General features: G+C 42.2%; 1 protein-coding gene and 1 long non-coding RNA gene across 5 annotated transcripts in view; one reads left to right on the top strand and one right to left on the bottom strand.

The window, feature by feature from the left end:
- Window positions 1–24,747, top strand: part of Masp1 (MBL associated serine protease 1) — a 66,338-nt gene that overhangs the window by 1,874 nt on the left and 39,717 nt on the right. For 3 of the 4 annotated variants that reach the window (XM_063261220.1, XM_013160272.3, XM_005006872.4), the window contains exon 2: window positions 3,771–4,002. In XM_063261220.1, the coding sequence (XP_063117290.1) occupies window positions 3,771–4,002 (232 nt within the window). Of the gene's footprint in view, window positions 1–3,759; window positions 4,003–24,747 lie in introns of those variants that run through there. The other variant, XM_063261219.1, reaches the window with a different exon arrangement.
- The window catches only part of LOC134478766 (uncharacterized), a 51,617-nt gene continuing 33,114 nt past the window's right edge, over window positions 6,245–24,747 (bottom strand). Inside the window, exons 2-3 of the long non-coding RNA XR_010051645.1 lie at window positions 18,098–18,158; window positions 6,245–7,213 (exon numbers count right to left, since the gene is read on the bottom strand). This is a non-coding gene — a long non-coding RNA (uncharacterized LOC134478766). The remainder of the gene's footprint in view (window positions 7,214–18,097; window positions 18,159–24,747) is intronic.

The following is a 24,747-nucleotide window of genomic DNA, read 5'->3' as shown; positions in this document are numbered from 1 at the left end:
GCTAGAAAAGTGCCACGTGAAAAAAGTCTCTAAAAGGTTTTGTCTACACGCATACAACACTTTGGAATTTGCAAAGCAATTTTATGGGTATTGTCTCATCTAGTCTTCAGATTTTGGATGAAGTTTGGATGGATGAATGAGGAGAAAATATATGCAGCAACTTGCCCAAAGCCAGATTGATGGGCTTGAATCTTTGGGCTCCAAGGCCAGCATCTGTGCTATGATACTTCACCAGACTCCATCCTGGCCCCATATCAGAATGAACTGTTGAACTGTAGGATTTTATAAAACACCAATGCCGAGTCTCACTCCAGACCAGTTACCCCCAGATCTCTTGAGGAAGGGCTCACGCATTAGTATTTTTTAAATTTCTACATACAACCATGTTTTTTTAAAATTATTTTTCACAGGATTAATTGCTTTGGCCAGATGCCTGGGCATGATATGGGCATGGACCCAACTTCTTCCATGAGCTTTTGTTATCCTCTTTCTCTGTTGAAGTTACTTCACCATATGCCATTGGGCATGATGTGACATCTCTCGGGGTATCTTTTCATCATCTGTCAAATGAGGGTGGTGTGTAAGAAAGCCATACAATCCGTTCCAACTCTTAGGCTTAAAAATGGTATCTTAGTGTTGTGTAAGTTAAATGAGGGAAGTGAATGGGGAGGCTAGAAATCACTATTCATTCTAAAATCATACGAGATCTACGCAGGCATCTGATGTATCTTTATGCACAGATTCTTACAGTGGAGCCTATGAAATCCCAGCTCTATATATTACTCTGACATTTCAAGCAAATGTAGCTAAACTTTTTGATTAACTGGAGGATAGATAACAGGTGTCAGAAATTGTACAGCCGGTGCCTGGTGTGTAAGAAGCCAAAAATAGTCCTAACATGATGTGAAATGAAAGCTGCCACTTACATTCTTCGATTTACAGACCCTTAAGCAAGGAAGCAGGCAAGCATATGCTCAAGCCCATTATGTGAAAGGAGATATTTGCCTCATATGTTTGAAACTGTTTCAAGATGCAAACAGAGAGGAACAGAAAGCTTCACAGGCTTCCTCCCACACTCATTGGTTGCCCACCACACACGGCACTGGGCCCCTGAGTTAGATGGACCAGGCAGCTTCCAGCCCTTGATAGGCCCAGAGCCTCCCCACTGTGGTCTGGAAAAAGCAGACATGGAGAATGTTGACCTTTCAGCCTTACGTAATCTTGTTGTCTCTATTGCAGGGAAGTCGATTTAGAGAGCCAAAGCTCACTCCTAACTCCTGCATTTCGGGAACCAGCAGGATGGAGTAATCACAATGTTTGCCTAAAGCTGGACATTTTTTAAAAACCCTTTCTAATGCTCCTGGGGGTAACAACCTTGTGGGAAGCGTTATTGTTACCATACAAGAAAGGAGGAAGCGCACAGGCTTCCTATACCTTCTCTAGAATGGTAGGATAAACAAAGTCAAGACCTCTAGCTGAACCTCCTCTCCATGCCTCAGCTAGCTAAACCTGAACTCTTAGCCCTGAACCATAATGCATTTCCTTACTTGGAGATGGGAGTGGCTGGGCCCCGCATTCTGGACTCCATATTTCTACCAGCAACCTGGATAACTTGGACCCAAACCTTCTCTTCTCTCTGCCTGTGAAGTCTTCCTCCACAGATTGGTTTAGAAAATATTGACGCTGGCTATTGGATTCAAGCGTTTTGTTTTCTTTACAACATCCCACGTGTTGCTATTGTAGGGGCCTTTAAAAAATTTTAAATAAATTCACTTTCTTTTTATTGAAAAAAAATAATACATGGTCCTTCTAGATAAATGTAAGCATTTTCTGTACACAAAATTCAAAACATTCATTCCCATTTCATAGACAAACTGGTAATGCTATGATGTGTATCTTTCTAGACCTTTTCCTGCTTATCTATCTACTTTTTATGTGAATAGCTCAAGAAATAGCTAAATAATTTATGCACGTAGTTGTTTTGCCCTGTTACAGACTCAAAAATTCATTTGTAAGCATATAAACTGAAATATGCATTTGAATACATGGAAGGCGGTCTTGGCAGAGAAATAACTTTCTGATTAGCAAAGCTTTAACTTAATCAAAAATGCTAGTATAGCTTCTCAGCATTGACTTTTTAGGTTATTTAAAACTCTGGCCCACTTTCTTTTATTCATTAATTCTTCCTCATCCATTCATAACCTATTAGATACCAGTCTCTCTGTGACATCCTTTACATGCACCATAATTGACGTTCACATGAGCTTTGTAAGTTAGGGATTATAACCTCTATATTATATACGAGGAATCTGAAGCTCAAAGAACCTTGTTGCCCTAAGTGGAGGAAATGGGATTTAAACCCAAGTACATTTTTGCCTGATGCAGTACAGTGTGACAGCTGTTTTAACAGAGGTGTGTACAGGGAGACAGACCCAAGGAGATGTACGATCTGGAGGGATGAGGGATTCTTCATAGCCCAGGAAGCTTTGAGCTGAGCAGTAAAAGATAAATGAGACACCAGCACGCGAAGGATGGGGTCATGGGCACTGAAACCAAGTCATGAGAGGAAGTGGCATAGTTGATATCAAGAAGGACATGGAAAAATGGATCAACACCAGCTTCATCAGCCTTACAGAGAACAGATGTGTCCCCCATGGCTGTGGCACAGTTGAACAACATGATGGAATTTGTGCTTTAGAAAACCCACCTTGGCAGAGGACATATAATCACCTTGTGAATGATACAACTGGGAAAGAGACTGTTAGGATGCTATAGCGATACTCCAGAGCAGATGGTTTAAATTAAGAGAGGAGAGGGATTTCCAAAACATAGGAAATAGAATCAGGTACAACCTCGTGACTGTTACACAAGGTGTAACAGGAAAAGGGAATGGTAAACTTAGCAAACTGATGGATGGTAAACACATTTTTGAATATCAGAAATCAGTTCATCAGCCTCTTAGGAGAGAAGTTGATGAGCCAAGTTTGGGATGTTTAATGCCTTGGGTCTTGTAGGGGACGTGACACACTAAGTTAGACACCTGGTGTGTTGCTGTGCACTGATCATTAGGGTTTTGGCCAGGCTTGCTTGTTGAACCTCATTACTCCATTATTCACATTTGCTACCTTCTGTAAGTTTTGTTTTCTCTGCTTTCTTTTGCAACTCTTTTTTAACAGCCCAATATCTTCATTCCTCTAGAAATGAATCATAACATTTTTACCCTCATATTAAACCTCTTGCCAAGAGGAAGATGATCCATTTCACTCATGTTGCCTTTATTCAAGATTTTGCATGTCTTGATTGATGCTGTGATGAAATATTTTTTTCAACATGTTGAATTTGTTTAAGGTTGGAAGATTTCATCACTGAGAATGTATCCCGCTTCTACCATTTTATTATTACTCATCTTTTAGAAAAAATGCATCATAATGATTCATAAATGAAGCTGAACTGAAGAAATGATGCTGAATTTTACCTAATTGTAAAATTTACATTTTCAGTAGTAAAGCAAATTATGTAAGCGTGCCAAATGTACTTTCTGGAAAAGTTTAAAACTCTTAGCAACTTTTCAAATGACTAAATGTGGAATGGACCCTAGAAATCATAGAGTTACTTCCGCTCAGGTTACAGACTGGGTAAGCAAGGACCAGCAGACAAAGTAACTGCAGGTGCAGTGCTCTGAGACCATCTGAGCTCCTGGCTGCAGATCCAGTCAGGTGCTGGTGACCTGTGTCCATGAGAATAAATAGATCCACATTCATGTTTTTCAGGTGGCTCCTCCTCTGTTACGGTCTGTGCTTCTCCCTGTTGAAGGCTTCGGGCCACACTGTGGAGCTAAATGATATGTTTGGCCAGATTCAGTCCCCTGGCTATCCTGACTCCTATCCAAGCGACTCAGAGGTGACTTGGAATATCACTGTCCCTGAAGGATTTCGGATCAAGCTTTACTTCATGCACTTCAACTTGGAGTCATCGTACCTTTGTGAATATGACTACGTGAAGGTGAGGCCCCCACTTTTCTTAACTGAGTCAGGCTGTCTGCCAGGAGTGAAGGAAGTCTAGAGTTGGATACTGTTCTAACCGACCTTGCAGGCTTATGTTTAGAGGTCTCAATGTGTTGAATGAAGGCCAGGAGTAGTATGCCAAGTTCAAGCTGAGTAAGTAGAACTAGAAAAAACAACAGGAGAAATTGGAACTGGTGGTGAGTGGCTCAACCAAACACATCTTTTTTCTTTCTGTTCTCAGGACTAGGAGGATAGCTCAGTGGTAGAGCCTGTGCTTGACATGCCTGAGGGCATGGGTTTCATCCTTAGCATGTGCGTGCGCGCGCGCACGCACACACACACACACACACACACACACACAAATCCTTTTCATTCTCAAAGTTTGTAATCTCTCTACCAGCTTCTTCTTGAAGGTCCCAGAGACCCCAGAGCATACCAAAACCAAACTGAAATGGTGCCAGAATGCCCAACACTGATATATTAGGAAGCATTGCCCAATTCCCCAAATAATAATCAAGAGTTTGAGAAATATTGGGTACGCAGTAACTGAAAGTTGGAAGGGAGGGTTGGATGTGATTCTGAAAGCCCTTAAATATCATGCTAAGTAATTTATATTTTATCAGCAAACAGCATTGCAGGAAGGAATTTTACTACATGAAGGATATGTAAAGAATATACTGCAGCTGAGCAAGACACTATTACAACATACAAACAATATTCCCTGGAATTTAGAGAACCCACAAAAAATGTTATGGGGAAGAAGCTGTTCTCATTTCAAAGCATTCTGAGACCAAGTTTATTAAAGTTGTATTTACTTCAGAAAGCTGTAGAGAGCCAAGACCTATTTTCTAAGCTCTCTCTGGCTTCCTGGAAGAGGTTCCCATCAAAGAAACCCAGAGTTGGCCTTGATTATTTTTAGTATTAATGTAGTCTCATTTTCCAGTAATTCAGAAAAAGTTAAACTTGTGTTAACCGGAATATTTGGTCAACAGCAAAGTAGTAACTGTTGTAAAAAAAATTATTTTTTACATTTTTAACCTCGTTTAAACTATACAACAGTCCTATAAGACAGAAGCAAATATCTCACTTCATGGCAAAGAAACAAACAGTAACACACCCAACATTGTACAGTTAAGCAGGAGCACGTCAAGATCCCAAATGTGTTTGAGTCTCATGTTAAACGACCACACCAATGTGCCACTGAGCTTGAGGAGCTTCCTCCAAGGGCACAGGCCAAGAGTCCCGCCTCTACTTTTGTCATTTAATAGGAGGTGTGTGGCCAATAAATATGCTGAGTCCACATGAAATAGCCATGGTGCTTCGCATCAGGGTTCCTCAGTTTAAGCCAGAGGAGAAAGCTGTCTGAGACACTGTAGAATTTCTAGAAACCTCCCTTGCTTCTCTACTTATTAGATGGCAGTGATGGCTCACCTCCAGGTGTGACACCTGAAAATGTCTCCAAATGTTGGTGATATCCCCAAGTCACTGCTGTAGAGCACTGCCTTCTGCGAATGCCCTGTGCTAGGGATTATGGGACTGGTAGCCTGCAAAAGACAGATGAGGCTGGTCTTTGGGAGTTGCAAAGGTACAGTCTGCTGTGGTTGACTCATGGATTAAACTGTTGATTCCTTCAGAAAAAAGAATTAACATATAGTGGACCTGCACCATTGACTCCTGTGGAAAGCCATCCTCACATCAGCATTAGCCCTAGACAGAAGCTCTGGCATCCAAGGGACCTGTGCAGGCCTCCTGCTGGAGTATTCCCCCACCCCATACCCGGTCATCGGCTGGAGACAGGCCCCTGAGCCCTTGTGCACACATACCCAGTAGAATTTGGGAAAAAGTCAAAAGTCAAAAACACACAAGTCTGCAGGGCTTCTAAAAAACCCATCTATCTGTAAGTGGTTGTTTTCCCATAGTTTCCCCCAGTGAGCACGTTCTCCTAACAACCCTTCAATTAGGGCCAACAGAGAAAAGAGACAGCAGCTGCTCAGGTAAAGGTGACCTGAAGGCTTCCTCAGCCTGCTCACCTTCTTTGGTCATCACTCTCCAGCATCTTGAGGCATCATGGCTCGAGTTTTGCCACTGTGGTCAAGTCCTTGTGGGAGGAAAGGGGAGACTGAAGGCTGAAGATCAAGGACAGGATAGCAGTCTGCCTAAGAACTGCCAGGCCCAGCAGCCTCACACACGGTTGAAACCTGTTCACTTTTGATAATTACCTTCCCAAACTCAGCCCCCAGATATGTGCTTTTTCTGGCTCAGAATGAGAGTGAAGCTCGTCTCTTTCCATCTGAACAAAAGCACACGTGTGCCATGTGACTCCAGGATAAGTCAATCCTGCTCTCCCAAAGTCTGTTTTATCATCTGTTCAATGACAAGGTGGGCTGAGCTGATCCTTAAGGTTCCTTAAATTCTACCATTCTAACCCCAGCCCTCCTTGCCAAAATTTTTCCAGATAACCCCACCAAATCCTCATTTTCCTAGTTAGGATGATTCCAAGAGATAGGAGTAATGTTTTTATAACAATCAAAGCATCTCAAAGTTTCATGACTGCATGCCCTTCATTTACAGCCTGCAGTCTACCAGGGATACCTCAGTGACTTATTATTCAAGTAGAGCTTGTAAACATATCATGCCACCACTGTCCTTCACCAAGGAACTTTAATATCACTGACTTACCTTTGGATACCATCTCTTATTTTGAACCCTTTTTACTTCACGACTGAATTTCCCTGGCAGGCAGGGAGTGGGTTTAAAGATTCTTCCATATCACAGAGACTCTCTTAAAAATTCCTTAAATACAGTATTTGTTTGTTTTTATTCTTTAAATACTGTCTTTTGGTATGCCTGGAAGAAACATTATTTTTCCAAAAGTATGACAGATTACAATTCTTTTGTTTGAACATCAGTTGAAGTGGGGTAAATGACAGAAAGTGGTATAATTAGCTATCCCAGACCAAGCCCACAAACTGGCCTCCCATCCAGGCCTGCCAGGATGCAAGTGCACATCAGTAGCTTGAAGAACAGCAGGACCCCAAGGCTGTGGGCCCAATGTTCCTATTTATGAGAATTCCTCTCCGATCTGATTTCCTGCCGTCCTTGGTCTTCAAGCCACGTGCACATCTGCACAGCAGCATCTGCTTCCGTGGAATGTGGCTTCAATTGTGGATTCCTGCAGTGCACAGATGAGGCATGTGAACCACATCTGGCTGATGCAACAAGCAAAGGGTAGAGAACAGTCATGGTCAGAGAGTTGGGAAGACTGGTTCCCCACTGTCATGCTATACTAAATATCGTTGGGCAAAAAACTCCTTCCAGAGGGGGCTTTGGCTCCTCCTCTGTCAGATACAAGATGTATAGCCAGATCGTTTATAACAAGAGAAACCAAACCCACTCACCACCCCTAGTGCTCCTGCAACAGGAAGAAGGAAGCAGTTGATGCAACTTCATCTATATTTTTAGCTGTTCCCCATTGCTTGAATTACTGCTGTTGGATCAGCAGAGGGATTAGATTCTCGTAAGACCATGAACCCTACTATGACCTGTGCAGGTGCGGGAGCTAGGCTGCGTGTACCTCTGCATCTTTCTGAAGCCACCACCCACTACGCCATGACTGGGAGAAACACTGTCTTCCACAAAACCAGTCTCTGGTGCCAAAATGGTGGGGACAACTGGGTCCACTTTACCCTCATATTCTGTGCATCTGAGATCTTAGAAGTTAAGGAAGAACTCCATCATCAGCATGTCCAAAGCCCAGAGAAGGGCAGCTCATTGGCCATCACACTTGAACATCTCAGGACTCTCAATCTTTTCTTCTTTTATGTAAATTAAATTATAGTGCCCTCCAAGTTGTAGTATAAGGCAAGTATTATGATAGACAAATCCACTCTTAAAAATTCCTTAAATATAGTAAAATACTATCTTTTAGTATGTTCAGAAGAGCACTGTTCTTTCCAGAAATATGACAAATTAGAGTTTATCAGATGAAGTGATTGACTTAGAAAGGAGCCATGGTATGGCTGTGACAGAAAGGTACAATTAATGAGAAACCAGAACCTCCAAGAGAACAGCACACTCACACACCCTATTTTCAAGCTCACTTCATGATGCCTGGTCATTGACAAAGAAAGCATGAGTCACCTGCATTCAGGTTTATGCTTTCTCCCATTGTGTGCAAAAAGTTAAACTGCATCTGCTAAATGTTCTTATCTGCCTTGCCACTGTTCTCCTGCTAACCCTGTCTCTGATGTACCAAATATTCCTTCCTTCCATTGTTCACCCCTTCATTCCAACTTTTATTTGTCATGCTTAATTACTGCAAAAACCTCCTAACTGTCCACCGGATAGCAGTCTCCTCTCATTAGTCAGTCCAAGGGTATCTCCTAGAACATTATTTTGTGTCACTCTCAACATCTTTCAATGACTGCCCATTTCCTAAAGAATAAAGGCCAACAATTATATTGAAAATCTATAAGCTTTTTGCTGTATTGAAACTGGGCCCACAAAGAAGAGTCAGATAGTCCTGCCCCCCAGGAATTTTCACAATTTCATGCATATTTAATAAATTACAAAGTAACACAGAAGAGGATATGTAACATATGTATTTGGGAATGGTCCTTCCTGCATCACGAGGAAATGCCTCAGAAACAGGTGATGTTTGAGTTGAGTCTTGAAGGAAAAACAAGAACCCAACAAATGCAGTTTCTTAAGTGGGATGTCTCAGCAAAGCTACAATGGCATGGACACCAAAAGGGATAAAATGATGCACTGACACAGGATAGCTGGAATTGGCATCTTTAGGGGCTATAAGAGAAAAGCCTAGAAAGATCATCTGAGGAGGAGCTGAGAAAATATTTGGTAAAATATTTGACTATAAAATGAGCACCCAGATTCATAAACAAGCGGTGACCAGGCTGAATTAATTCTGAAGAATTACACAAAAATCTACACATAAAAGTGTGGCAACTCTGCCAGCTTCTTGGTTGCCAGTGACCAACTGGCACGAGGTGGGGGTGGCTCAGTGAGGTCCCCAGCACCCCACAATCCCCTCTTGCTGAAGCTTTCTCTTGGTTGCCCGTTGCTTCTCTTACACTAAAAAGAGAGAAACATTCTCCAACCCCAAGTGTCTCTACCAAAAGGAGCAAAGATGAAAGTGCCTGGGAGAACATGTATTTCACAAAAAGCTAGTAAAAAATTTGTGTGCAAAGACTGCATCTGTATTTAATGGGCAAAATGTGTTTCTGCCTAAGCTTACAAAGCAGCTTATTTCATTTGTTTATGTTTTGAGAATGGCATCTTTGGGCATTTCAGTCTAGGACCTCCAATGAAAAGCTGTGAGGTGTTTGGGGACAGGGGGCAGGATACGGGGAGATGCCACAGGAGTGGCATACGTGTGGAAGCTTGGTCTGGAACTAATAAGGAGGGTTATCATAGTATAAGCCAGAAGAAAGAGATCGTGGAGGGAGGTTTTCTGTTTGGGGCTGCGTTGAGTAGAATGAGTTTGGCTCTGATGAACACAGGGTGCGTTTCAAAGCCCACCAGCTTCTAGGAGAGCTGGGGAAGCCCAGGTAGAGATAGTGCAGATAAACAAACACCATAAGACCTGGCCGTGCATGGGAGAGGGAGGGGGAAGAATCTGCTTTAACCGCAGGATCTGACATAAAATGACCCCTTTTTCAGTGGTGGAAGCCAGGAACATGAAGAGGGGCAAAAAGAGGGGCAAAAGGACGTGTGGCAATGCTCGGAGTTTAGAAGGCAGCTGAAAAGCTAGTCCAGATTTTGAGACACAATGACAACATCTTGTCTCTGCCACTATCTGAGTGAGATCCCTCCACAAGCTTCTCTATCTCCCAGAGCAATGGTTTTCTTCCTGTTAGTGGAAATAAATTTCACAATAGAGTGTCTTCTTTGAGGGTTGTGAGATTGGAATTAGAACTGTACAAGGGTTTCTGCTCAGTGGTTTAGACCTAGGAGTCAGACAGTCAGACCCAGAGTCATCTCCCAGGAGCAAACACTGCACTTCACCAGCTCTGATTCCCTTACCCCACCTATAAAATGGAAACAAAAGTAACTCCTTTCTTATGGTCTTATTGTAAATGCCAAATGAAGTAAATGCTTGAATTACATATGCCCAACTGATGTGTAATTAGCTCAATAAACACTGTTATACTGGCAGTGATGCTGACAGTATGAGCAGTGAAGTGTCTGCCTGGCATCACCAGCTGCTAAATGAATACCAGATTGCTTCTCTACGCTGACTCCATCACCATCCAGCTCTACATGACCTGGTTCATGACACTCAGTGTTTTCAGTCAATTCATGGAAAAGTGCTTTGAAAGGATTATTTCTCCTGTGCCTTTATCCTATATTGTCACAAATGTTATGACACAGTTTTCTAAACACGTTAGCTCACTTGATTCTTAAGGAATAGGAAGAGCAAAGTTTATTCCACCTAACTTACTAAAAAGGAAACTGAGGCATAAAAAGACTTGTACACATCTCTACAAAAAAGCCTGTTCTCAATCTCAGATTTTCTTACGCTAAGTCATGGCTCAGGGCCATTCTCAAGCATATTGTATTGTGTAAGGAACCCTGCTATGCATCTTACCTATGCACTATTTCTAAGATAACCCCTTTTCTCTCATGGTATTTAGTAAAATGTATCAAAGAACTTTGAAGGATCTCGATGATGGTCCTCGTTGTGTCTAAATTTTGTCAATGAACTTTCACTTTTATCCTAGCTTGGGGATAGATACTATTTTACAAAAATTATTAGAAATAGAATCTGAGCTACAAAGAATGGGAAAGGGCTTGATTTGTCTATGACACACTGCTCACTCCCATCAGACTGCCAGCCCCATGGGGTCAAGGCCCCTGTCTCTGTTTTCTCCAGAAGCAAGCACAGTTCTGTGGCTGAACAGGAAAAGGCACACTTCTCCCATCAGAGTTTATAAAGGAAAGGGCTTTGATTTGTAAATCAGCCAGTGACTCCTGCTGAGACCTTGGAAGAGCCATCAGCACATTCTGGGCCTTAGTTTCCCCACTGAAAGAATTGCATTAGTTGGCTTCTCTAAACCTCTTTCTGACCTCAGCGGGCAATCTGCATCCTGCTGCATAATTGAGAGAGAAATCTTCTCACCCCAAGCTCCTAATTCTGTGCAGTACTCTATGTTTACTTAGAATATGCCCTCAACCTTCAATGTACATTGACCCCAACTACTGCAGCCGCTCTGTTAATTCTCTGGGAGAGGACAGGAGGCTTTGGTCCCAGGAGGAAATGAAAAACAGATCATTTCTCATGAATTCTAATTGTGTTCTCCAGCAGGAGTCTTCCCTCCAAAAACACTGGGCCCCCAACACCAATTCCAGCTGATTCAGAAAAATCAGAAAGTGAAAAGGAGCTTCAGAAAAGTGTGACCCAAGAACACTTCATACAGGAAGTGGAAACAGCACAAAATCAGGGGTGATGAAAACCAGGAGGCTCCCAGTGCTGAGGCAGGGAATGCAAGTGAGGGTGGATGAGTGTGATAAAATTAGTGCTCTGGGTGTACATGTACAGGAGTCCGCATCTCTTGGAAACATCCTGATATAAAAACAGAGCTTGAGTTTACTTTCCTATAGAAAGGAAAGGGAGGCATAGAGAAGATATTTACTTACATAATAAATATTTGATTGAGTACCTGCAACTTACTAGAGCTTAAAGTACAGCAGTAATTAGGGCCAATAAAAATTTCTACCAGTGTGATGCTCACATTGCACTGGAGTAAACATACAGTAAACACTAAACGCAATTCACAAGCAAATTATATAGTGAGTAAGAAGTTGATAGGCAAAGAAGTGAAACAGAGCTGGAGAAAGGATCTACAAGAGTTGAGGTGGGTTCTGTGATTTAAACATGGTGGTCACGATAGGGCTCAGAGAGGGTGATATCGGAACAAAGACTGAAGGAGATGAAGAAGATGGGGTGCTCTCTGGGGGAGAGTGCTCCAGTCAGAGGAAACAAATGGACAGAGGTCCTCAGGAGAGAAAGTGCCCGGTGTGTTTGCAGAGTGCAAGGATGACAGAATAGCTGGAAGGCTCGGAATGGAAGATAAAGACAGAGAATTGCAGGAGAAAAGTGGGAAGGAGGCTGAGAAACAGGATTTCCCAAAGTGCTACCAGATAACAGCAGACTTAGCAAGCTGCTTTCACACCCAAAGTCTCCTTTAACCTCCTGGTTCCTGGAGGACAGTTTTAATATACACCTTGTATGTTCCTGATGACCAAGAGACAGAGATATGTGTGCTGTTAAAGACTAACAACTAGAACGGGGTGGAGGAAGACAGTAAAGACGAGATATATCCAATCACCCTATTTCCCCAGCATTCAGATACGATAGATATTAATAACTTCAATAACATACTGTAATAATGCTATAAGTGCAATAACATAATGTAATAATGCTAAAATACTTAGGGGGTGAGAAGTTTTCATATAATTTGTTCCTAATAAAATTCATTAATTTGTAAATTTATGAAGGGCAATCTTTAAGGATTGTGTTGTTTAGTAACAGGGCAGCAAATTCCTTGAAAAGTTGAGGACGGCCCTGAGGAGCTGGTAGGAAGCCCTTGCTCCAAAACGCCACAGCCCAGAAGCTTAAAGTGATAGGTGAGCAGCAGAGCTGTGGTTAGTACCCTGGGTCCTGTAGCCACCATCCTGTACCTTTGAAGGGCTGCTGTGCATAGATTTAAGGAACTAAGCATGGGCTGGGGCAGGAGAGCATCCAGGGCAATGGGTCTGGAATGTATCAGCTCACACATTCTTAGAAACTGTGCCAGAGAACAATGCCTCAAAGCAGGTCCTTTCTGTCACAGCCTAATCACTGCTTTCTCTCCAGTTGAGACTGTCACATACCTAGAGCCAGGCAGCCTCTTCTGCAGAAGGACACAATCCTTTATTTATGTTTTTTCCCTATTCTCTCTGTTCTCTTGTCCTGAACTGTTTGGGTCCCAGCTTTTGAGCTGTTGAAGGGATTTGCATGTGAATGAGTAGATCTGAAGCCCACAAAGGGTGGGATGGAGGAGTTGGAGCCATTCACCAGCCAGAGAGAGTGTAAATCCTCCCTGGCCCTCTCTCCTAGCCACAATTCTCAGACTCTTCCTGCCCGTCTGCCCCCACTGCAGCTCCTGCTGAGATGGTGGGCACTGCTGCTTTCCCACCTGCGGGATGCCCGCTTCCCAGGCTCAGGGCAAGACCCCTCCCCTGCCAGCGCTTTCTTCTTTCCCTATGCACACTGCCCTTTTCTGTGCAGGGCCCCCCTAAGAAGGGAACTCCCCCTGGCAGCAGTGGATTCCTCCATTCTCAGGACCTGAGAGCACTTTCTCAGGCCCTCTCATTGTTTATGGCATCTTGCCTTTGCATGTACACAATACTTCCATAGGGGCCCACCCTGCTCTCTTAGGAGGCTTTTATCTGATTGACAAATAACAACTAAAAACACTGTCCCAGAAGGACAGTACACCTGGACCTCGGGCTTGGCTTTGCCATTGAGTGGCCATCTTGATATAGGGGAATGAAACTCGCGACCTGCTATGTCCCGTATGAGTTCATACTCTCTAAAATTGAAGAATGAATTTTAGGAGCAATAGAGGTTAAGAGTAGAATATATTTGTTGAGAGAAAGAAAGCTGCTATCTGAGAGACAGAGGGGGCCCAAGTGGGTTGCTAAGGACTCTGTCTTTTCTAGGGACTAAATTTTATAGAGTAAAACATGGAGTGAGATGGGTTCAAGGTGGGGAAAATTGGGAACTCACAAGACAGATGGGCATAAGGTGGGACAGAGCTATGGTTGGCCAATAAGATTAATAAATCAGACAAAACTGATTAAATTGGGGGCAAATGGGGAAGTGAGTCACATAGAAAGTGGGCATTCTTCAGAGCAGGGACTCTTCCCTAGGGGTTGGAATGGTGACTTCTGGCTTCCTCAGGGTAATAGCGAGCTAGTCCTTAGGATATGGATGCATTTGCTTGATCTTATGTCTTGAGGCCTGGCCCATAACGGGAGGTGCCTGTCTCCCCCATAGTTGCAAGGTACCTGAGCTTCTGCACTGGCTCCTTGGGGAACCCAGCCCTATCTCACTCCCTTAGTATTTCTAACTGATTCAGCTACCTGCAACAATCTTCTGTTGTCTCAGTTTCTCTATTTAAGGAAGAAAAGGTACAGATATGACAACCTTGCATGCCTATTCCACCTCTGACCTGTTATAACTATCTGATTCTAATTATTGAATCAAACCTGGCAATCAAGACATCTGGGTTTTTTCTTCTCAGGTCTGTTAGTCCTAAGCTATGTGGCCTTGAAAACATCACATTGCCTTTCTGGGCACAGAAACAATGTTACCTGATGTTCATTCATTATTCATTTTCTATTCAGAGCAGCAAATAAAATAGAAAAGATGAAAATGCTCCATGGAAAAAAGAAAAAAAAATGTTATTACTTTTTTTATGACCAAATGACTTGGGCTAGGAATGGAGCATGTGCTTTTAGCATCTCTTATCCAAAATTGGTTGCAGTCTTAGACCTGGCAACTGTGCTATTTTACTTATTTGGCTTTGAAGAGTTCCTGACACACAGCACACACATAGAGAAACACCCGTATCGGGTGTGCCACCTCACACACACTTGCTTTTCTAAACCCGAGTGCTTGTCCCATGTCTGGTAGCTCTAATTTCCTCCTAGCTGTGCTCTTTAGCTGAAATTCAAAGCTACCTGGGAAAGTAGCAAGATGGGGCCAATAGCTGTTGGTCCAGTGCCAGGAGTCCTTGGATGGACTTCTAGTGAGGGTGAGCTCCCGGAGCTGGGAGCACTTGCCTAGAAACAGAATCCCTAGGGCTGCCATTGAATCATATGTGTATCATCATCCACCCAGTAAAATTCTGGGAAACACAAGGAATGCGAAGCTAGTCTCTCTGGATCTAATCCTTTGGAGACCCCTTACATGACTCTGATCTTCACTCACACACTAAGGTTAGCAACATGTTCGTGTCCCTTGACCCCCAGCATGATTGGAAGTCTTGGTAACATGCAAAGATCCAAATAAACCTTAAAAGCATCTGCTAAATGAAGAGGCAGGGCAGCGGAGATTTCTCTAATGAAGCAAAATCTATGAACTAGGGGATATGCAGCAAAAATATCAGTCTGTAAACACTGGGGAGCCCAGGAGGGCATCATTTTTGGGTCTCAAGAGTCCTGCTTTCCTCACTTTCCACAGGATCTATCTTAATGTTCTAAATATATTAATTCACCTCATGTGCCCATCAGTCCTGTGGCAAAATTCCTTTATTTTTGCTTCTTTGCTTATGAGAAAATCTACAGAAAGAGTATATTGTTTCATAGGGCTGCTATAACCAATTACTACAACTAAGTGATTTAAAAGACCAGAAATTTATTCTCAAACAGTTCTGGAGCCTAGAACCCTGAAATTAAAGTATCCATAGGACCATGCTTCCTCTGAATTTCTAGAGGAGACTCCCTCTTCTGGCTCTCTAGCAGTTTTAAGTAGTCCTTGGTGTTTCTTGATCTATGGCACCAAAACTCCAATCTCCACCTCTGTCTTTGAATGGCTTCCTGTCTGGGTGTCTTTGTGTCTAAATTTCCGGCTTCTTATAGGGATATTAGTCATCAGATTAGGGCTCAAGCTAACTCAGCATAGTATCATCTTAGCTTGACTTCCACATAAGGCCAGATTCAGAGGCACCAAGCACTGGGACTTGAATATATGCTTTGGGGAACAAAGTTCACTCCACAAAACAGAGAATTTAAGTTGTTTCCTCAACTTCTAATAGAGAATATCAGCTGCAACCAATGTAAAAATGAAGTGCCGCACGATCCAGCCTCCGTAAGGGGTTGCATCATAAGAACAGAAAACTTACCAAATTGAAACCAGTTCACAGTTTCACTCATTTTCTTGAAAACAAAATTGTACATAAGTTTTCAAATGTTCAGTACTATCCTTCTCCTACCACTCACCCTAAGGGTTCTCCTTCAGTCTTCTTGAACTCTAGACTAAGAAGCCCTCCTAGGTCTTTCTTCATCCATCCCCTTACACACATGAACACGCTCATCTATCCAGTGGTTGGTGCTGAATGTCAGTTCATTCATCCAGAGATCTCAATGGATGGCTCCTTTGTGCCCTATGTGGTCTTAAATTCTCCAGAAACTCTTGCCTAACGTGAGGCCTTCCTGTCTGCACACTGCCTTGTGTCTTATTCTGTGTTTCTTGACTGCATGATCAAAACTTTCTTTTTTTTTACTTTGGCTACAAGGCAAAGATCTTCACCTCTTTTTCAACTCTGTGAGGACCCAAAGCTAGAAAAGAATGAAATTTTTTGGTGATAGGGTGACAAACAGTCCCAATCCCAGGTCCTGTGAGCAAGGTAAGACAGAGGTGATGGCAAGAAGGACTGTGAGCTGCCAGTTGGCTCAGTGGCCCCTTCTTGTGTTCCCTTTGTTGACTAGAAATGATTAATTTTATACCACTAACCAGATGATAAAGGGAAGCAGTTTTAGTGCTAACTTTCCTTTTAAATAGAAAACCTAATAAAGGTTTCTAATAAATACAACTCATAGTTCCCCAAGTCATTGTTAGTGGTCTGAACTAATTCTTTTCACTCTGCATGTTTAGTGCAGGCTTCCAGCATACATGTAATTATACCACATATAAAGGTCTCCTGTTTTCTCACTTACTTAGAGTCACCTCCTAAGAATAGGCTCGATTCACTGTAAATTCTCCCTTAATGTGTTAATTAATGGCTGCCTGACATTTACAATTAATGCTAATTTAACTATTACTCTAGAATTGGATATTTACACTGTTTCTGTTTTTCTAATTACTACACAGGGCTGGCTGAAAAGTATGGTATATGTTAAAATTTTAAGAACTCCTTGTAGTAAGAGACATGTTGCCATTAGTTCCCCTCGGAATACTCAGCCTCTCTTAGCACACACTTATCTCACTGTTCATGCTTTCTGAGGCAGTTCTAGAAGGTAAACATTTTGAACCAACTCAGGACATCAAGGCAGCCATGAAAGCACAACTAAAGACACTCATGTATGACTGCCATAAATATGCTTGTTCATTAAAGCTTTTTTCATATTTGGATTATTTTCTTCTAGATTACATTTGCAGGAAAGAAACCAAGGGATAAATTTCTAAGCCAAACATAATCAAAACTACCTTGTACATCTTAGAAGATCTGGAGTATTTTGTCTGCCTAGGTGATGGTGAAAAGGAAGTATGAATTTTGGGTAAAGCTGTAGAAAAAGATAAAGACTATGTGATTTTTCAAGGCCCCAGGAACTCATTGTGATATGGAAATTTCCATTCATAAATGTCATTCTTATTCATTGCCCCAAATCATTTCTTTATCCTCAACTGAATTTATCTATTACTGTGTAAGAAACTACTAGAGCTCATAATGGTTAAAACATCTGCTTTGTTGCACATAACTGTGCTTAGGATTTTGTGTGTTGCTCAGCGGGATGCCCTTCTGCTGGACTTCTTGTGCTTACTCATGTGGCCACAATTCTTCAAAGGCTGACTGAATTGTGAAGGCCCATGATGGCCTCAGTCATTCGTCTGGTAATTGGTGGTGAATGTCAATTTGCTCATCCAGAGATCTCAATAGATGGTTCATCTGTACTCTGTGTGGTCTTAGAGTCCCCAGTAGACCTCCCAGGGCTTCTATGCACAATGGCCTCCAGGCCAATATACCACATGAACAAGAGTGTTAGAGACAAATTTATTTGGTGATGCTTGTTGAAGAATAATAAGGCAAACTTTATTCAGGACCAGCATGATAGTATGGGAGGCATGGCAATGAGATCTTGCAGTAGGAAGAGAGCTTGTACTCAATTCCAAACATAACATAGGAAAGAGAGAACACATGACCAAGGAACTGGAAGTCAGCGGATGGAAAAGTACTAGGAAAAAGCATCAAGGTTAAGGGGGATGTGGGATAAAAGGACCTAGTAAGATTCTTGCTGAAGATAGGAAGGATGAGAAACCCAATCATATATCAAGGGTGATCATATCACAGGTGGGGACTGGTTCTTACCAAACTGATCTTGCTGTAGTCTTTGCTGACACTGGAGTTTACACAGAAGTACACAGGTGGCCTGGAAGAAAGTTCAGAAGTTTGACAGAATTTGGACAAATAAAGAATCTTTTTTTTCAATAACTACAAGGCTCTTTGAGACCTCAGTTGGCAAATTACATACCACTTATAACACATATAGGCTTTTTGTTCAAAGCAAGTCGCCTATCAGGTCAATCCGCACGTAGCAAAGTCACATTGCAAAAGGATCTCTGTTTTGGAATGGGAAGTATTATTATGCTTATTTTTTGAAAACAATATGCCACATCTTTTGGACAAAATAACTTCTGTCTTTTCCATACTCCACGTACTTCCACTCTTCTACAAAAATTTCATTGCATGAGCCTGTCAGGCTGGAAGTCCAGAACTTCATGATCCAAATTAGGTCTACACCTAATTTTGTAGCTGTTGTACCAAGGATTTGGCTACTTAGGCACAGCAACTTTTATTCCAGAGACCTCTGAACCCAAGAATACAGTTATTTTCCTCCCATATACTCAATAACTTTGTGTTTCAATGAGATACGAATAAGATAACCACAATAGCGCTCCCATTGACAAGTGGGGAGGACAGAAGGGGTATAACAATTACAGGCCCATAGTATTTCTGAAATTCAGCCAGGTCCTGTTGTCTTGTCCACTAAGTAGTAATGTTCCTTAATCAGAGCCCAGTTCTGCGGCTTGGGAGTGGTTCCCAACCCATTGCCCTTTATGGCCCTTGACTCTTGCCTTAACTCTGCCTCTGACTTCTTCACTTCTGCTTCTGAGGCACCTCATTCAGAAGAAATGGCTTGTGTGCACAGCTGAGTTCTCCCTGCAGTCTACCTATCTTCTCTATGTAGAAAGCTTGGCCCCGGGGGCCTCTTCTCATTATAGCTCCTTTGAATTCTCCCTTGGGATCTCTACATATAAGAATATAGCTTGCTTCTTTGAAAGAAAGAAAGAAAGAAAGAAAGAAAGAAAGAAAGAAAGAAAGAAAGGAAGAAAGACTCTAGATTTCTTTTCAAAGTAGGATTCTCCACTTTGGAGGGTGTGTTAGGACCCTTTATATTCTTGGATAGTTTTTGGTCTGCTGATAAGGAGTACTAGGCATTGCTGTATATTCTATGAACCAAAAAAAAAAAAAAAGGTTAATATAGTCACTGTTGTAGTCAGGGGTTGTGAGGAGAACAGTTAGAATCAGGACATGGAGTTTATAATACTATTTTTATAATGATCACCCAGAGTTAACACAAGAAAATGCAGGAAATCTTATCCACAACGCAGAATAGTTAGCCAAGGACCTGAATCCCACAGCAATGTCCCACATGAGTCCAGATGAAAACCTAGAGCCCATGACAGTGCCACCGACGAGTCCTCCTCAGGGTCTAGAGCCCACAAGAAGGGCTCACACCAGTCTCTTTTATGGATCTGTACTGGGAAGGTCCAAAGGTCAGTGGTGGAAGCTAGGAAGTCCATGCCAGTGGGGTGAAGGAGCTGTGCTGGTGGGATGAGAGCTCTATGCTGGAGCCAAGAAGTCACACTCACAATAAAGACCAGGGCTGTCCTGAAAAGCATCACAGCCATCCCCAGTGACATGGAGGTCCTAAGTTCCTCCAATGATAAGCATAGTCGAGTACATGCCAGGAAGCCAGCATGACGAGTTCATCCTGGAGATTAGGTGGCACATGTCTTCCCCTCCAGAGCCAGGAAGCAATGCTCAATGTGAGGACTAGAGCTTCTCCAGGAAAACCAGTGGCTCAAAGAGCAACACGTAGGAGAACCTTGAATACCTCAACGCCTCAATGCACCTCATGCCTCTCTTTCTCCACATCTCTATTTATGCTGGCAACTTCCCTCAAGTGGGACATCTACGCTCAGCCATGCTGATGTAATCCAGCTGGCATTAAGTTAACCACCAGTTTTGAATCCATAACAGTCAGATTTTTAAAGTCTTTTGCTAATGAAAAGACTGTTTTTCAGTGCTCTGTCCAGAGGTCTCCTTAGCCAGATCCACAAGTTCATAGTGATCAGTGTTCTACTTTCTAAGTTGCCACACAGTTTCCCAGTTGTTTCACCACTATAGAATACAAGTGTCCTTTTTCAAGACTCCTATTGTCATTTCCTCATCATTTTTCTAGCATCCACTTGTCAGCCAACCCCCAAAACAGGGGTGCACGTAGTAGTTTTTTGTCTGTGCATTATCCTACTCCTGGTACCCCTGACTCTATCAAACAGCAAAGCAGAATCTCTAATACTATTATGAGGTAATGGGTATTTATGAACATTAGGACTCATACAATTATGAAATGAGCTGAAGAGGTAAAAGTTGGGAGTGGGAAGTTAGAGGGCCACAGAAGAGATCGCCAACCCAGAGCCATGGCGTGGGTGCAAATGTTGGCATCTCCAAAGGAGTGTGCCAAGTCTGCTCCTTGGAAGAGGTGATTCAGAGTGGAGGGCTAAAGAAGGGCTGTGACTGTAAAGTTCACGTGAAGAGATTTCCTCTGCGGTTCCACATGAAGGTAGCTGATGACAGGCACCAGCCCTGATTGGTCGCTAGAGCCAATAGAAGAAAAGAAGAGCTGAATACAGAGTCGAGGAAATGGGAACATTAAAACCTATTGGGCAGTTCTACGACTGTCCAAAATAACTATCAGGAGTAATGACTATTTTCTTCCAAACTTGCACAAATTCCTGATGGAGCCCTTCTAATCTGAAACTACAGAGAGAAGGAGAATGGAATAATACAGCACTCACCCTGAATGTGTGCCTAAACTTAGTACAAAATGGTCTTTAGAGACCCAGAGCGGATTTTGGGAAGGCCTCATGGTATACTTTGTGAACATTGATAAGCCAAATCATGAGGTACCAGGACTTGTAGGAGAGCCTTTGTTTGTCTAATATATCAAGAAGTGTGGGCTAGAGAATCAGTAGCACTTAAAAGAGGACTGATCAGGGATCCAGAAGCCCTTGAGCCCTGGCCAGGGAATCTGGATGTTGGCTACAATTGTGGACCTGGCCCCATCACTCACTAAACTCATTCCCCATTCACCGGATCATTCATTGTTCATTGGATTCACACTTAAACAGTCTGTGCTTCAGTTTCCTCATCTATAAAACTCCTGAATTACTTTCTCCATACTTTCCTTGGAGTAGCTGATTGGGCACTGCCAAAGCAGCTATGAACTCTGACATGAGCCCTTTTGAGGCGTGAAGCCACAGCGTCTTGCCATAGAAATGTGGACCACTTCCTGCTTCCCTGCTGCAGGTTTGTGCTTCAGAAAACTCTTAGAAAACAGGGACTCCGACTTTTTCTTCTGAGATGGTTCCCTGTTCCCTATTCTCAACAGAGCTCCTCTCCTCTCCCAAGTGGTACAAGGAAGCTTGGTTGAGACTCCAACGCCCAAGTCTTCACTATCCACTGTGCCAGGCTGTTCCTCCGTACCACCCCACCCTCTGTCTACTCTTTCTACTTGCCTGAATCCTGCTCACAACCATTCCTCAGCCCAAAGGACATTCTCTTCTCCCTAAGCTATTTGTTTACTTGGTTTTTTTCTCTTTTGAGAATCAAACCAAATGAAGGAGGGTTTGCGTGTGCTAAGCAAGTGCTTTACCACTAAGCTACAACCCCACTCCTACATGTTTCTGGTCCTCAGCTGAATGCAATTTTTACCTTCTTGAAATCCCTGAGGCTACCCATCTTTCATTGAAGTTGCCATACTCAAGCAATTCTCTAATGTACACATTTGAGTACTTACCATATGCTACTAAATGTCACATTCCCAAAGGCAGGAGGTGGGCTTTTTAAACTCATGCCACAAAAGAAGCAATTTGGGGCATCTTCCATATTAAAGCCCAGACAGAATTTGGTACATAAATATTTGTTGAACTGAGTTGAAAGAAAACAAATTGAGTACATGTAACCACATGTTGGTGCCCTAAATAACAATAGTCCACAAGGATACTGCTGTCCACAATAAAAGGTAGGAAAATGAAACATCTGTCATCCTCTGCCACATGGAATCTATTGTTATGAATTTTGGGACTTCACTCAATAGGCTCCCTCCTTCATGTTGATATGATGATCCTAGAGATAGGGCAGTCCAAGCAGAAAATAAGATGCAACCCTGTGCCTGTGCTTTGAGAAAAAGGATCTTTGTAGAACATTATAACCACAGCAGAAGATACAACTATTAAGCAGTGCTGGTGACCCCTGTGTTTAGGTTAGGGCTAGAGCTGTCACTGAGCCACATCCTTTCTGGGAAACAATCCATGCACCCAAGATAAGGTTTCAAGAAGTTCATGAGCCAGAAAAATTGTTTAACCAGGCATCTGTGTCTTTTGTCATGTACTCCCTGGGTTGGTGGTTCCTTTCCACAGTCTCAGAACACATCCAAAAGCAAAATTGATATCCAAAAACAGTGTGCTATCTCACGACCATTGAGAAAGTCACTTCCCTTTCTGGACCTTAGTTTCCTGTAGAAGAAGGGAAATTGAACTAACTCATAAAGCACCCTCCCAGCTCTGCTTTTTCAGGATTCTATTTTGGGTTGCAAACTGAATTCCCAGGGCCTTTGGCTACTGTCCTTGCTTCTTCTACTTCTAAAAGTATGTGTGACTCAGTTTTGCTGTGGCTCTCTGCTTGGGCCTGCTTCCCTGTTCTCTGGAAATGTGTGACTTTGCAGGCGATGACTATCTGCAATCCAGAAGTTACAAAGAGGGAAGACATTACCCCAGGTTCTCAGTAGGTATCTCTTTATTCCAAATGATCTCTGATTCATTTCAGTTGAAAATGTCCATGCTCAAACACTACGGAAGCCAAGAGGCCCCAAGGATGCCAAGTTATAGAAAGGAGGTTCTGTGGCTGGAACTGTTAATGCTCAAGCAGTGAATACTCACTGGTAATTGGTTTTGCATTGCATAGATGCAGATCACAAACAAGTTCAGTATCATCAAGCACATCATCATGCAACAGCAATGTGTGTGTTAGCAGTCTTGTCCACCATCTTCTGGGTGGACCACAATGCTGCTTTAGTGTCCGCAATGCTGACTGGGTAGAACACCAGTTTTTCAGATTTACAAGGGAATCTAGATCCCTGCAGGGTCCAAATCCCTTTTACAGATGTATAACTGGATGCTAAAAAGGGGACAACTATAAAGTAGTTTTTGGTAGAATCAGAACCTCTACATAGCAGGTCCATACACCTTAGAGTACTCCCAAAGTAGAGGTTGCTAAGTTAGAGCACTCAGTTCATACAGCTACCTATAAAACAATCCCCCCACATATGTTTAGTCTTCTCTTTCATTAAATTCTGACAAGAGAAGTTTAAGTGTTTTATCACTCAGAACATATTAAAAATAAACCAAAAAGTACACCTACTAGACTGATTAAAAGAAGGAAAAGATTATCACATAAAGGAGACATAAAAATTACAAAGGCATATAGTCTGACAGCATTCCATAGAAAACGAGCAATATCTCACAACTCAATACCCCCAAGAGTCTCCCTTTAATGAGTGTCATAAGAATGCCCATGGATCACCAAGGAAATGTTAGCACATTTCATGTAACTGGGATTTTTATGAAGCACTTTTTACAAAGAAGTGTTGCATCTAGAAGAAAAAAAGAACTTTAAAAGATTATACATAGACTTTCAGATATCCAGAAACTTCAGTTAACCAAAATGACATTGTAGCTGGGTTGTTAAGTGACATTTCCACTGTGTAAAGAAAGGCACTTTCTATACTAAGGAGGCTGCTGTGAATTCCCTGGTATCTGCAAGGAAGAACAAATAGCAAAGCCATGATCTCATTTTCTGTTTACACTTCAATTCCCAATGTTAGTGATTAATTATCCTTGTGTTTTGTTGCCAGGGCAAAATGTTTTTCTTTAAAAAGGCTTCTTATTTTAAATAAATAAACCATTAGTTTCAAAACAGAAGTGTCAAATGTCAGATACTTCTGACATACTAAGTTAATGAACAAAACAATGAACTTAATAGAAGCTACTTAGAGATAGACAGCCTTTAGAAACTTTGTTTTAATGACTTGCCATCCTTCATAGGATTTCCACATGTATCTTGCCTAAAGCATTACCCCAGAAACTACAAGCACAAATACAAACTTAAAAGAATCAAGTTAAGTGTAAGATGACAAGACCAGTGGGCAGTCAAGTATTCCTAGTCAACTTCAGTTCACTAGCCAGCTATTCAACCTGCATCTCGAACCAGACACACACAGTGAGCTTCAGGTAACATCATAGGATCTCTGCTTTGCTCTCTGAATCCCCCTTGGCCTTCCAGTTCTTTCAAAGCTGGAAATTTTTTCAGCAAGTAGACTTTTTTTTATTTATTTGCATCTGGTCTGAATACATACAGAGACACCATTTCTAGATGACTTCAATATGCTTTCTGCATTTTAAACACCATCTATTAAATACAGTTTTGATGACCTAACTTCCTGTTGAGAAGATCTTAGTATCTTCCACTTACAGAAATACTGGTACCCATAGTCAATCATAATCTACTTTCCACATATCCTTCTAAGTACATCGCCTCGTACAATTTTTCGAGACTCCCTGGTTTCTCATAGTTCTCAGAATGGGTCTGCAACTTTAGTTCTCATAAACAAGTGT

The sequence above is a fragment of the Cavia porcellus genome, unplaced genomic scaffold, assembly GCF_034190915.1.
Source record: "Cavia porcellus strain 051 isolate PalLab524CR breed Dunkin Hartley unplaced genomic scaffold, mCavPor4.1 scaffold_14, whole genome shotgun sequence".
NCBI classification, from domain to species: Eukaryota; Metazoa; Chordata; class Mammalia; order Rodentia; family Caviidae; genus Cavia; species Cavia porcellus.
Note: the sequence above shows the minus strand (reverse complement) of the source record. Positions and strands in the feature narration are given on the sequence as shown.